Source organism: Trachinotus anak, unplaced genomic scaffold, assembly GCF_046630095.1.
Source record: "Trachinotus anak isolate AG129_WGS33_773 ecotype Australia unplaced genomic scaffold, CSIRO_AGI_Tana_v1 ptg000002l, whole genome shotgun sequence".
In the NCBI taxonomy this organism is placed as follows: domain Eukaryota; kingdom Metazoa; phylum Chordata; class Actinopteri; order Carangiformes; family Carangidae; genus Trachinotus; species Trachinotus anak.
In genome coordinates, this window is record NW_027273853.1 from 10,462,691 (window position 1) to 10,477,781 (window position 15,091).

At 38.2% G+C, this 15,091-nt stretch overlaps 1 protein-coding gene and 1 long non-coding RNA gene across 2 annotated transcripts in view; both read left to right on the plus strand.

The window, feature by feature from the left end:
- tspan18b (tetraspanin 18b) overlaps window positions 1–1,700 on the plus strand; it is a 33,330-nt gene extending 31,630 nt beyond the window's left edge. The window contains exon 9 of the mRNA XM_071495700.1: window positions 841–1,700. Within this exon, the coding sequence (XP_071351801.1) occupies window positions 841–888 (48 nt within the window). The 3' untranslated portion in view covers window positions 889–1,700. The remainder of the gene's footprint in view (window positions 1–840) is intronic.
- A 1,230-nt stretch (window positions 1,701–2,930) lies between these two features.
- The window catches only part of LOC139631516 (uncharacterized), a 53,552-nt gene continuing 41,391 nt past the window's right edge, over window positions 2,931–15,091 (plus strand). The window contains exons 1-4 of the long non-coding RNA XR_011693393.1: window positions 2,931–3,261; window positions 3,451–3,641; window positions 9,400–9,531; window positions 12,344–12,492. This is a non-coding gene — a long non-coding RNA (uncharacterized lncRNA). The remainder of the gene's footprint in view (window positions 3,262–3,450; window positions 3,642–9,399; window positions 9,532–12,343; window positions 12,493–15,091) is intronic.

The window sequence follows — 15,091 nt, forward strand, 5'->3', positions numbered from 1 at the left end:
AGTTCTCCATCTAGTGGTGAGACTTGGTGTTAAAGGAAGATAGATTTGACTGGGCTGCCTTGCCAGAGTTTTTTTTTTCTTTTTTTTTGGGGGGGGGGGGGTTGAATGTACAGTACTAGTCAAAAGTTTGGACACACTTGCCCATTCACTTAAACTTTTAACTGGTACTGTATGTCTCTATACAGAGTCCACTTTTTGAAAACTCTTCATACCGTTCTCTTTAGCAACACATAGCTCAGCACAGCAATTAATCTCACATCTCTAATGCAGTTATGCAAACACAACAATGTTCTAAGAAATTAGATCATATATCACTGTTAAAATAGCTTTTATTTCCATTTATTTAAAAATCATTGCGCATGAACTAACATTATGATGAAAAGAATGGAGCCTCTTTACTCCATACTCCAAATGATAAAAAAAAAATGCTGCAGTATGCTGCATTAGGCTTTATTTCTAGTTATGTAATACAAGATAAATGTCTATATATATTTTAACAATACACACGTGTAATATAGGTATAGTTACAGATATGAGTTGTGCTAGTCAAACCTGGCTTCTGCATGTCACCACAAGTTCTCCACATCACACCTTATGTTCTACTTATGTTCCCTCATCTTAATAGAGGTCATCTGGGAATTAAATGAGGCATTCACTGTTGTATGGACCAATTAACTTTTTTTGTATTTTTCTATGTTTTAGATGTAGATGTAGTGTAGGGCAGCAAATTGCAGTGTAATTTACAGTAACTTGTTTTTAAAATCCTTGCAGCCAGCTGAGAGCAACTAGTACAGTGTCTTTTTCTGTATGCTAACAATTTATTTTTCTTTCTGTCATCAGCTCTTCGCTATGGTCTTTGCAATGTGTCTCTTCAGGGGAATCCAGTAGAGCTGCTCCATCTGTGAACTTCTTTTTAAAAAAAAAAAGGGATTTCAGGAGATAAGACTAAAACGGACACTTGTAAATTTGTTGATCTTTTTTTCTATTGGCTAATAAGTAAAAAAACAAACTCTTGTACTTCACAGCTGGACTTTTGAGGTACTGGGTGGCAAAAAAAAAAAACAAACCACACACATATACACACACACAAACCGTAGAGAAAATGGGAGATCAGAGACCAAACTGATGTAAAAAGAGTTGTGTGTAAAGCGGAAACAGGAATTTGTGGACCAGGTCTAGCACAGACTGGGTGTAAAGTGGACCGGGCATGAGGACCAGGTGAAGCCTGAGCAGAAGGCACTGCACTGACTTTTGGATGAAGAATATTTATATTAAGTAAAGTTGGCTTAATTGTAAAAAATGTGTTTTATGTACACTTTGGCTGTTACCCTTTCCCCTTACTTACTGTATACTGTAACACACTCCCTCCCTTCACATGCCTTTTTTACAGCCACTCTTCTTTCATGCTGTATTATATAAGCTCTGTGTGTGCGAGCGTGTGTGTGTGCGTGTGAGTGTGTGTGTGTGTAGAAACCAAATGCTCTTTCTGAATGTGTTTGAACTAGTTTGTGAGCATGTGAGCTTGTGGTTCTTCATGACCCCTCCCAAGCTTGAAAGCCGACTTCTGATACTTTTTCTAATCGTATGGTGATGTTTATTGCAGTAGTGGTTATATGTGGTTTTAGGTGGTGAAATGTATGTGTATGCATTTGTATTAGATTCTTGAAAAGTCAATGACATAAATGGCATTCTAAATGACAGTCCTTGTGTTTTTCTTAAACTGGTTGCACATTGCATTTCATTTATTATAGTTTGATAAGAAAGCCAATACCCTTTCTTGATGTGCTGATGATGGGTTTTTTGTTTCTTTGTTTGTTTGTTTTCCTCAGGCCCCATCTTAAAATCGATTTTCTCGTTAAACTGTAAAACTAAGACATTTGTCAGAACTGATATATTTTCTGCATGGATTATTGGTCTCTTTCACTATCAAATTATTCTTATCTGCTACACCTTCTTGAGATTTCAAGTATTGAAACATGAAGGATGGTTTCATTTACTGATGAGCCAAATAATAATAAAATGCAGTCAGGATCCACATTGGGCTCTTAGTGTTATTGTGGTAATGAGATTGATCTCACCTTGAATGCAGTAGTACATTGATTTTTTTTCCTGCAAGAAAATCCATGTTGAGTGTGAAGAACATTCAGTAAGAATAAAAAGGGTTAGGTAGTAGATAAGTAGATGATAAGTAATCATCTAGTTTATCGAACTACACAGGTTAATCATCTCAGATTAATGTGATGTTTGGATATTAAAAGAAATTGCCAGATCAGCATCTGCAAATATATGGCAAGACTCTTGAAAAATTTCAAAACACATAAAGGTTGTACTAAAGTGTCAAAACTGTCACTGTCTGACTGGGGGGCTGAGGGAGAGTCAAAGATAATTTATACAGCAATGATTAGATCAGTTACTGATTATGGATTCATGGCTTATGGACCAGCAGCTGCTTCTGTGATTAAACAAGTGGATATTGTACAAGCTAAAGCCCTGAGAATATGTAGTGAGGCATTTCACACTACTCTAATACCTGGCTTAACAACAGAAATGGGAGCAATGCCCTTCGAAATCAGAGGATATAAAACTGGACTGAGACATTTGATGAAAATAAAAGGATATCGACATTGGTAATTCCTGGGAAGAATCGGAAAAGGTAAAGCAAACTTTTGAAATAAGTTAAAATCAAAGGCAGAGAAAATTGTTATTATTGATATTAATGTTAGTGACTGAAACGCAGCACCTTAAGACAACTTGTATCCACCTCTAAGCTGCTGATCTTCACTCATAAAATCCTGATTTTATAACTGTTACGACATCTAACAAAATCATAATACACTTAAGTTAAAGACAAAGACTGTGCTGTGTTTTAGGCTTTATGTAATTGTACAATGATCGCTCAGACAGAAAGTTAGAAGTGACGGAACATCTTTCTTATTTTGCCACGTTAAAGTTACGGCATTAATATAAACTCAATACTTCCTGAAATTGGACAGAAACTCTTAATTTCGTAACAGGGCTTTTATTGCTGCGCTGCAGTGTTTTATCTATTTCCGGTTGCTAATGTTTTTGTCGTTTAGTCTGTTTAAATTACTTAGCCGTTGCCATGGCTCCCCTCCGTACGATCCCTCTTACTCGGTGTGTCTTGTGTCTTTGTCATTACTTCCTCCTTAAGTTATCGTGATACATATCATTAAAGTAGTTTATTTGCCGTAATGGGGGTGAGGCTGAATGATTTGGAAGACCTGCCTTTTACGGTTTAAGGTAAGCCAAAGCTACCCCGAGCTGCCGTGAAAAGAGGTGCAGCCCAATACACGGTCCAGCCATATGCTAGGTTTATACCTAGTCTTGTTTGGGGGAAAAATGGGCTTAATCTAGAGACAAATAGCTAAATTAGCAACTACTACAGACCATAAATGTCCGCTTAGTTTGTGCCAATTCGTTTTGAAACAGCAGCGGCCAATGGGGAAACTCTACCCCAGTCTGTTTCACTCTGCTGACCAATGGTGGAAACGTGCGCACTCAGTCAGTCACGGACATCAGGATCATGGGGCTGGCATGATGGCGGCCACCACTGGAGAAGAGGCGGTGTCCTTCTTGCTGTACAGGTCTGTGCCAATCCCCGGCTGCGTGTACACTCCTTGGTGAGTACATTTCTCACATCAGCTTCTGGTATAACTGAGGCTTGTTTGGGTTTTTTTTTACATTTACATGAAGCTTGTTGTCTCATTTATGAAGACGAGAACATCTGGCATTAATAATCAGATTTACATTTGTGAATAAACTCTTTAGCCATAATAATCAGGCAATTTGCATCATGTAGCTTACCCTATCTTTTTTTTTTTTTTTTTAAATAAACCCTTATAAATCCAAGCTTAATATCATTATACTCTAATTTGGGTGATTGATAGTCCTTGTTAGATATCCAATTTTGTAATGATTCTCAAAAGGGTTTTATGTAAATACAAGAAAATAATATATGTTCTTGTAAGTTTCAGTATCAGACACACAAAACATAAAATAGTTTTTATTAATGTTGAATCTTTATTTCAGAAACTCACTACAGGGATAAATATCTTTTATCAATTTAAAATAAGTTTCTTTAGCTTTTGCAAGATAGGAGAGTTTGGTATCTGGCTCTAATTTTGTTAAAGACTCTTAGGGATGATCTTTAAATAAATTTTTCCTATCAGTAGTAAAGGGAAGACCCCTGAGGTGACCTCAACCTTTACAATTTTCTTTGTGCAGGTTTCCTCCTTAAAATCAAATTCATCCATATAAAGTGATGGTATCTGTGGTACTAACACACCATAAGGCCACATGCCTTTCACCATGTTCACCTTTGCTTGTGGGATTGCCTTGATAACCACAGAGTATTGTTTTGTCTACACTTCACATTGACTTTATCAGTGAATTCACTGCAATTAATCCATCAAATGTTAAACAGACCAAATACCGCTCTCCACCCAATCACAATAACAAAACATTTTCCTTTTAAACAAGATAGAGGCTAGCTGTTATTCCAAATTGGAGAGTTGTGTGGAGTAAAATTGTGCTTATAAATCCGTTTCCAATAAAGGAGGAGCTGCTAATGACTTTATACAGTTCAGTGGATAATTTAGTGGTACAGTTCAGTTCAGTTCAGTTTATTTTATTGTCATTATACAAAGCAGAGCCAGTACAACGAAATTACAATGTCAATCAAGGCGGCATCATAATAAAGTTGGTAAAAGACATTACAATAAATAATAATAATAGGATAGAAATCCTATCTTAAAAGAAAATCTATCCCACCTCACTTATGAAATATTTTAGAAGGAATTTTAAACCAGAATCCATCACAATTTGGGTAAACTATTGTCACAATTTCAGTTTTATCATTCCATTCATTGCCTCACAGTCTATCACATTTAAAGCCCCTTCTGCAAATGTGTTAGTTTTTCCAAATAAAGTTGAAATTTGTTTGATTAATTGATTTAATTCAATTGTAAGGGATAGCCAGTGGAAAAAGCTGTGTACATAATTCTAGATAGTGTTTCAATTTTAGTAATGCAAATACGACTGAAGAAGGATAAAACCATCTTGACCTGGAGCTTTGCCTAAACACATTTCTTTTATAGATGTGTCCTATTCCTTCACACTGATCTCAGAATCCTACATGTCCTTAGATGCCAAATTAATTTGAGGAATATATTATTTAATATTGTTAAGAAATGGCGCAATGAATCCTCAACTGAATAGGATGAGAAGTATAATTTAGAGTTAATGAATGTATAAACTTAATTAACTTTTTTGGAGTGTGTTGCAGGCATCAATTTCCAAAATTTGTTTAAGTTTAACAAATAGAATTAAGTTTGTCAGTGAAAACACTGAAAATCTTTTCTTTGTCCTTTTGCCTGTTAAATAAAGGTTCAAGTGAATTACCAAATTACATATTTTAGTTTTTATTGCATTTTTAGAAAGTGTCCTAACTTTTTTGGAAACAGGGTTTGTAATAACTAATTTTCTTCTGCTACATTCCTTAATTTCTTGAATCACTTTATGTTTTATTTTCTCGTTTTTGTTGACATCCAGTGTTACTAAATTTAATGGACAGATTTCTGACCTTATATTTAAAATATTACCATTTTCTGCAGTAAGTATCTAGTTCTGTGTCTCTTTTAACTTCCACCATTAAGGTCTTCACTTCTCTAACACATTATTCAAAATTTAACATGTGAGATTTTGACACTTAATTCACTAAATTATGAACTGATAATTCTCTAATAATATGCAGATTAATTGATAATCATTGTTGTATGTTATTGGGAGCCTGATGGAGCATGAAGCCCTCAGGCATTTGATATGCAGCCTTGTCAGCCCGTGTAATGTAACACATCACTTCCACTTCCACTCCAGACGTTGAGGACATTAGGACATCCATTCTTTGGCAAAGAGCTCCCTCGTCAGGCTAAAGAATGAGCTTAAGATGTGCTCTTGAACCTGTGTTAGCTGACTATTACATGTTCTTATAATTCATCATGGCTTACTGCTTTGCCTCTGTGGAGCCTGACCAGTTTTTTTCTTACTTGTGAGACACAGATAAATAGTTTTGGGTGGGCAAAGTGGCTGGAATGTAACATTAAAATTGTGAGCGCGTAGACAGTGTAGTAGGCATATGGATATCAGGACGTAGGTTCCCCAGTCAAGCAAACAGGTGTTACTCATTCACTGTTTCCTGGTTGCCCTCCATCATTTGCCCTGGCTGCCAACAGGCAGAGGTTTTTTGCCATCTTTCTCCACGCCTCCCTCACACTGTTCAGTTGGAGCTTGTTTCCACTCATCTCTCTCTAGGTGTTCTTTCCATCTTTAATTTTATTCAGCTCCCTCTGTGGCTGGTTTCTCAAAGGCACACATTGAGTCTGGCTTAGATCTGACAAATAGTAAATCATCAGGTAGACATCTTAAGTTCAGCAGTTGCACAAATCTGTGTCGTTTTTGGCTCATTTGCTCAGCAGCAAAACAGAGGGAGCTACAGCTTCATTCTGCTCAGCGCTGTTGAGTGAAGAAACAGAAAGAAATTCAAAGGTTACTCATTTCTATAATAACTCTCTGTCTTCTCATTGGTTTATTCACAACATTGATGACAAACCACATGCTGAGCTACGCTTTTATGTGTTTGGCAGCAGGTGATTGACTGTTGTAAGCAGATATTATTTCTGAGATAGCTTGACAGTTTAAGACTGAGGTGGCTGACATTTTTGCCTTGCAATTAAATGATCTTTATTTTTACAGAGCTGTGTAACTCACAATAGACCAGACTGAGAACAAAACTAACATCTGTTTAGTATATAGGATGGATGTCATCATCAATAGTGTGTCACTTATTTGTTTCAAGAAAAATCCATTACTCTTAATCTTATTGTGTTTCTTTAATAATTCATCTTACAATATACAAACCTATGACGTTTTTTTGGGGGTTTTTTTGCATTTTATATCAGAATGGTTTATTCTGTAGGCTTATAAACATTATTGTATAAATGTTCTAGAGCATGACCTAGAAATTCTCTTTTACAATTGAATAATTTATTGTATCATTTATTTATTTTTTATTCATTATTAAAGCCCTATTTACGAGTATCTCGTGAATAGTTTGAAGGACTTAGCTGATTAAGCTCATAAATACAAAATATCTTTGCTCTAGTTTAACCTCCTTTAAGATGAAGTGAGAATTATAACTACACTTTCAAATTAGACTCATTATATTACTTTTTTAAATTTAATTAATTTTTTTTTTTTTTTGAAGTGACATAGTGAAGAAGTCACTGAAATAACTTCCACAACAGAACATGTGATTACACATGAGAACATATGTTTACAGTTTTTCTGACAGGCTCATTAACAACATTACTATGGAAATGTATGAATACTTGTTAAGCTCAATGTGACCTCTCATAGTTTCCCTGCCTCATTATCATATACTGCAGCTCATTACAGTCATCTTAAATAAAAAGAGAAATGTGCAGCTCTGTTTTTTGTGCCATGAACGCTGTGGGCAGTCAAGACTAGTAACAAAACAGTAACCAGTGGTGTTCAGTGAGTCATAACCAAACTGAATCATAAATATAAAAAATCCAAGTACAGCATCTCACAAACATACATATTATTTTGCCCTTTGCAGAAACAAGCAATAAGTTTTACGTGTGCCTTTTGTCTGACTCTTTCTTATTACCTTGCACTAAATAAATTACATCTATTATCTGAGGATAAAAAAAAACAAAACAAAAAAAAACCGTGACATTCTTATTTCTTACAACTGGCTGCTTGAAATATTTGTTTCTACCAGCCAACACTGAATGTAACAGCCCGTAATTATTACATTAACCACATGGGGGCAGTAGCACTCTTACTACTCTTCCATCCAGTGTATATTACAGAGGGACCTCTGTATGTGAGGCTGTTTGCGACGTAAACATGAGGATTTCAACAAATATTTATTCATCATTATTTTAAATGTAGGTGGTGTTTTTTGAAGTATTTAAAAATAAAGTAAATTTGCACCTTCATAGAGTAAAAATGAGAAATTGGTGTAGCTGCTTGCCACACTAATAAAACATAACACCATCTGTATACATATCTTACATGGTGGCCTTTCACTGACTCTGTCAACATTAGTGCCGATGCAATGACTCTCAAGAGGGCTGAAATTTTTATCCTACAAACTCCGAAGTGTTGACTGAAGCAAATCTGACATGACTATAAGGCCAGAACCTCAAATTAAAACAGTGTGTCTTTGGTATTTTAGGCACATTTTGTGTTTGACCTGCTGATCAGAACGTAAGCACCAGTAGCAGTCGGCCTGTCACTGCCCCTCCTCTACCCCCCATTTGAAGTGTCTGCATTGGTGCAGGTCAGGAGCTCACTGAGTATTTAACAGCTGCTAAGTGTTACTGGTGGCCAGCATGAGCAGCTCCTGATCCTGGTGGTTTACTCTCTCCAGCATGCTCAAGTCACATCACATACAAGGGGTATTAACACAAGCTTGAAGAGCAGCCCTCCTAGTGGCATCATAACAGACAATATACTGTGACAGGTAGTTTTTGTAATAGTGCTGCCATTGCTTCTGCCTCTGGGATGATGAAGCATGAATCAAATTGGAGCCATGAAGTCCAACGGAAAGCAGCTGAGTTTTAAAACCTGGTGAAAATCAACCTGATGCAAAAATTGTGTGTTGACATACTGTGAGATGATTTTTTTTTATGTTGGTTATATCACACACGTTAAAGACAGCTTTCATTTTACTGTACAGATTATGTGATATGAATTGACAGTTTGTGGTAAAACTCCTTTCAGAGCATCTCTGATTATGTCAGTATTTTCCATCTTAATTGTGGCCACCAGAAAAATACTTGGAAAAGCTTTTGGACCCTCTGTATAATAAGAAATCTTAACAGAAGAAAAAACACAGAACAACATGCATTTGACAACACTGCTTTGTTCTCAATATGTTACTTGTTACAGTGGTAGGATTTGAAGTCGTCGTTCTACTGCTGTTAGGGGAGCTTGTGTAAAAGCCCTTACAATAATGTTTGATTTTTTTGTAGTTTGGGGTCACTGCAAAGGATTGATGTTGTAGTATTTACTTCTTTGCTCTAGTATAGTCTTGCACCACTACATCTCTTCTTTCCTCATAAAAATTCCTCCCAGGAAAAAGGGAGAAGAGAGTCAGGGATGGGGGGGGGGGCTGAGAGGCTCCGTGCTCAGTTTGTTTTAGCCCCCCTGTTTGGAGAGGAAACTTTCATTGCTTGATGATTTATGAGTGCTTAGCTGCCCAGGGGAATTAGAGAGTCCCCTTTTCCTGCATGTAATAACCCACCCTCCAACATAAAACCTACATTTCTCCTTTGTGTTGTGTTTATCCAGTGTGAAAGGTGTTAGGTCCGGTGGGGAGTTAAAGCGCCTGTAGAAGCCCCTCAGGAACATTCAACAGAAACCATTCCGGGGGCAGACGATTCACATCTGCTGAGATGAGACCGCAAAACCTGTTGTGAAAATGTGAGAATCTTCAAAATGCACTCAACAACACAGTTTGAGGTATAGGACATGCAGTGAGCCAAATATTGCTGCAGTCCACTGCAACAGCCAGGCCTTGTTGCTGTGGTAAAGAACAACTGAATTGTCCTACTGCTACCGAGTCCCACAGCACAAGTGGCCTTGGACTCGACCAGTCAGCCTTTGTGACGCAGTGCGGTGCCCATGACCCAGTGTGAAACAGGAAGTGAGCTGGAAAGGCAAGGAAATTAGTCTGTAGGGATGGGTCGTTTCTCAGGCCGAGCATCACCACTGTCTTGAGAGATCTCTTGTGCTCTGTGACTCACTTGTGGAGCATGTGTTTTCAGTCTGCAGGACTTGGATTTAACTGATGACTACAAATAGATGGCCTCAGCTATCCCATGTGAGAAGACCACAAAGTGCTCTATGGTTACAAAGGAGAAAAATATTTTTTTTCAAAAATACAAAAGAGAAAAATGTTAAGTGTCCAGCCATTAGCCAAATGATAGTGACTGTATGAGGCCATTTCATTGTTCCTCATTAGTTATATCTGTTTTTTGGGAGGTTTTTTTTCACTTTCTCTGTTCGCCTGCCTGTGTTTCCTAAGCTTCCTCACAGCTGGAGACTAATGCAGTGCTTAGTTCCTCATTGCACACCAGATTTTCTCACCCTGTGGCCTTCGCTTCGAGCTGTCATCTCTGCCTGTCAATCAGGTCTGGGAGATCCAGTGCACATGAGTCCGTGAGAGGTCAACTGTTGTGTGTGTCTGACCTTTGAGCTCTGCAGCAGGAGGGCTTCTTGTGCAAATGCATAGAACAAGGCCGGACTTGAGTGCCCAATAAATCAGGAGGATGCTTCACCGCCCCCATATTCACAAGATTCATAATTGGAAGCATATTGCAGAGAAGAGAGACAAAATGCTGCTCTGAAGCTAAGAGGTTGAGGGGGTTAGAAACACAGGCTGATAACAAGTTGAAGAGTGTTAAGAGGGAATCAGCGGAAAGGCTGCTGGTTTCAGTATGTTGACTCTTAAATTTTAAAAGGCTGCACATGGGCAAAGTAAAAACTAGAGGCATCAACATGGTGATTGTTTTCATTGCCACAGCATGCCAACTGACAGTTGAAGCCTGTTTTATCAGTCATATTATTTATGCTCTACCATATGCGTCTAGTAAATACAAAAAGAAATCTGCTTTTATGAACTTAACCATCTAGCCTTGTATGTAATGCTTCTGAGAATATGCACTTTTATATTTGCCTGTTACTTTAACAATGCTGCTGTTCTGCACCAGTGTGTGTGCTCATTTAACCCAGTAACCCAGTAGTTACATCCACACCGTTCACCTCTTTTAGCTTGCCCAAACTTACTCTCATGTGTCAGTGCCACTTTAAATCCTTTCCCTCTCTGTTTATGTTAGCATGTCAAAAAGCCACACTAGACATTTCCACACTCTAATAAACTGAAGTTTTATTAGTGGGAGTCAGCGAATGATGTGCGTCGTCGTGAGGCTGTTTCCATGGTAACAGACCGCAGAGATGCCTGTCAGGCAGCTGGCAGGCCATCAGCTGTTTGGTGGCTGCTGTCAGCTGATGGGAAAATGGAGCAGAGACTGTAGACTGACCACAGATTAACAAAGTAAGCTGATACCCTCTTAGGCATGGGAAGATGCTCGCTCTGATAGACTCACTGGGGGTTCGATGTAAGTTTTGATTCTAGCCTTGCACAATGCCTTCTGCTTACAACAGTGCTTTTTGTTTGTATCTTAAACCTGGGGTTGCTAACCTTTTTTGCACCGTATCCAGTTTTTATATTGACAACTTCACTTTTTTTTTTTTTTTTTGCTCAATATTTGTGGTTTCTTACTAAATCAAAAAATACAGAAAAGACAAATCAGCAATACTCAGATAGTGGCCTCACAACAGGCCCAACATGCACCACTGAATGGTGATGACAGACAGGTTACTTTACATACCTACTGTAATTCAGAATCAGTATATTCTGCTCATGAGGTGACAGGGAGTGATGAGAGAACAATACAGCAGAGACAGACTGTGCCAAGTTCAAGGTAATACTCTATAATAGCTCATAAGATTATGTAATTATTCTTTTTTTTTTGCCAAATCATATTGTTTCCATGTGGTCTGGTATAGTAGAGAATGTTTCTTAGGTACAGTGCTGGTCTATGGCCCAGGGGTTTTTAAACCTGCTTTAGAAAGTAGGTCCTTAGCGCACCTAATTATTAAGGGGAGACGGAAATGACCACTTATTCTGCAAACTTTAATAAATGTCCCACACTGATTCTTACATGCAAGTAAGCCATCTAATAAGAACACACACACACAGACATACACAGAGGTTTTGGTTGTCGCAGAGCCAGGGACCCCATTAGAAGGCACTTAGGGAAGTAAGGTATTCACGCTCCTCTCTCAGTAAACCTCCCCTCTGATCTTAACCTCATGTCAAGTCCTCCTCCTACACTTCACTTTCTATTACTGATACAGTGACCTGTCGGATCCTGTGAAGCGTAGACAACCTAAAATATACATACAATGTCCCAGCAAGTATTACTTCAATAACATTTTTATACTAGATAGCATTGCTTGTTCATGCTTTTGTCTGTTTCCCATCCTCACTTTATTTGCAAAGCTTGCTTAAAACCAGTCTCACTACTTTTAGATCAGTGTTATATTCATGCTGGTTAGGATTGGTTTCTTATGTGTGTCAAAAGCTTAGCTAAATGTGAACTGTTCTAGGCTTGTAATGAGGGACGTTTTACTGGATAAAATGATGTATGTTGTGTTCCTTCCTCTTCAGCCGCCTGCTCCCCTCCACAAAGCCATGCTGAGGAGCCGTGGTGCTGACTTATGGCGCACAGCAGGGGACCCCTCCTTTATGCCCCTCAGGACAGCATCAATATATCAAACTTCTGCTGGCTTGATGTCACTTGAAGTTGTTTGAATGAGGTAGACTTTGGGTTCATAGCAGCAAACATGGCCTGTTTGAATTTACATGTCTGAATGTGTTAGAAGAGTTTTTTTTTTTTTTTTTTTTTTTTTACTGGTCTGTGTGCTCGTCATTTTCCTTTGGCTCCAGTCTTCTGCAGTTCATAGGAGTCATAGGAGAAATTAGATTTACAGTGCAAGCAGCACTTTTATTTTAAAACCAATGGGATCATTTAACAGTGTAAGTCAAAGTGTCAGCTCTAAAATATAAGAACCTATAAGATTTTTTTTTTTTTTTTTGCTGAAAGCTGATATAAGCACTGATTTACAGCCTTGGCCTTGCTAATGATGGCCCTTAATGAGCAGCTCAAGCATCCACTTGTTTATGGAGCAGGTTGATTGACAGGCCAACCGATGGAAAAATAAAGTAGTGAATGAGGAATTGGATCTGTCCCCTCTTTACCATATCAGCAGGACCCTAATGTAGTGGGGTGAACTTTGAAGTGCCCTAATGGTCTTCATGGTCCCTTAACCGTGCAGGCTTCTATTAAGGGTGTCAGTGGAGCCTGGCTGGAGCAGCGTGACCTATTAGATTTAATGAGTGCTGTTCAGGGCACAGTGGGCTGCTCTTCTTCCTCCCTGAAAGTGTTTATTTATCTCATCTACCCGTGTTTGAGGCTGATGGAGAGTGCAGAGGCACTCCGCTCTTTAACTAGTGTTCCATTTTGTTATTTAGGTTTCAGATTTTTATCAGTGCTGTGACCACCAAACTCTGTGTAAGATGGTCTCACAGGGGTCATTATTGGTGTGTTCCAGTTATTAAAGAATAAGTCTGTCTGGTGATATTCTGTATTTTTCTTACTGTCCACAAATCCCATTAAAATACCAACACTGAATTTGTTCAAGAAGTATGTCTCTGTAGCCATTGCCTGGTATATCTTATTCCACTCATACATAGAGTTGCATTTTTTTCCAAAATCTATTTAAAAAAAAAACATATCAGTGAACTGCACTGATGCACCAGCTGACATGCTCCTTCATTTATATGGACGTGAGCACTGTATTGTATTTTGAGTGAATCCCACATATCACAGTCCTGCTGCTGTAAATGCTCATTGTCGCCCCAAATCTTAAGCTTAAATAGACCTCAACAAATGCACAATTTACACCTGTTAGAGTAACATTTACTAGAAACGATGATGCCAAGCTATTTTCTGAAAATATGTAGCCTTTTTAAAAATTAAAAGGGTATGTTGGTGGCTGGGTTTAAGGATTTACATCTTCAAGAGGAACCAACTGAAAACCACAGACAAGCCACAGAATTAGGAAAGCATTGACAGGCAGACAAACCCATTGTTGATTTTGTTTTTTTCATGGGAGTTTTTGACAACAAAATAAAAGAATATCACTAGAATTTTTGTTACAGTGCATTGTAAGAGCACTGTAAAAATGTGTAATGTTCTTTTGAAGTGTTATATATGAGTTTTATTGTTGCAACCATTATTGCCAATGAAAGAACATAGGCTACTGTACGAGAGGAAATGGCTGTTGTATGTTTAGTATTTCATCTGACATGCGCTGAAGCAGGACCTCTACCCTTCCATTGCAGTCTTGTTGATGATCTCCAGTTCCTCGATTAGAGCTGGAAGCTTTAGTGGGTGACAGCAGGCTTCTCTTGAGTTTTCACATTCTCATGCGATCAGAGCACTCCAGTTAAACTCTTGCACAACTGTGGAAAAGACGGCAATTGTTGCTGGGAGCGAGCAGAGATGGGAGGGCTCCAACATTCTTTGCAGGGCAAAGACCACAGCAGTGGCAAGATGTGAATTGGCACATGTTATCTTTTTTTTCTTTCCTGACTATGCCTTCCCTTTGTCTTACGTGAGAGAGTTGTCCTAAGTGATTGTGCCTTCTGTGGATGATATTCAGCACAAAGTTTGAAATAAAGGCTGGATTGATTACAGGCAGTTTTTGTTGTGTAGGAAAGAGAGTTTTTGATGCGCTTATGAAAATGTTTTTCTGAAAACTGTTTTGTTGCACGATTGAGCTCATATTGCAAAAACAAAGAACATCTGTGTAAAATGATGTTGCATACTGTATTGCATGACAGCTTTCTCTCATCCCGGCCATAGCTAGACCCTTAGCCAAAGACCACCTGGAGGTATTTAAGGCCCATTCAAACTATTAGGCTTAACTTTGGGTCTAATGGCTCGGGCAAAGCATCCCATCTGGAAGCTGCTGATGCGAAAAAAAGAATGGGATCACATATCATCCAGGTTTAACCACACACACACATCCATCTTGAGTCGGTGGTACATTAAAGTTTTTTGTAATTTGCCAATGCATTTTTTTGTATTAAGCTCTTTATATCATTTGCTCTCCATCTGTGGGTATCTGTGTACATTCACTGGTCTTTTTCTGATAGTTAGCAGTTCATAGGCTTGTACATAGAAAGTTAAACTTTTTTTTTTTTTTTACTAAAAAGTAGGTCTATATAAACACTGGGAAAGTATCAAAAATGATGAGTCCATGGAGAAATACAACCAGCCTGTATTCAAAAACCACGCCTTAAATCCCGCTGTCAGGATTTCTGTAAGTTTGTGATGTCACAACTATACAG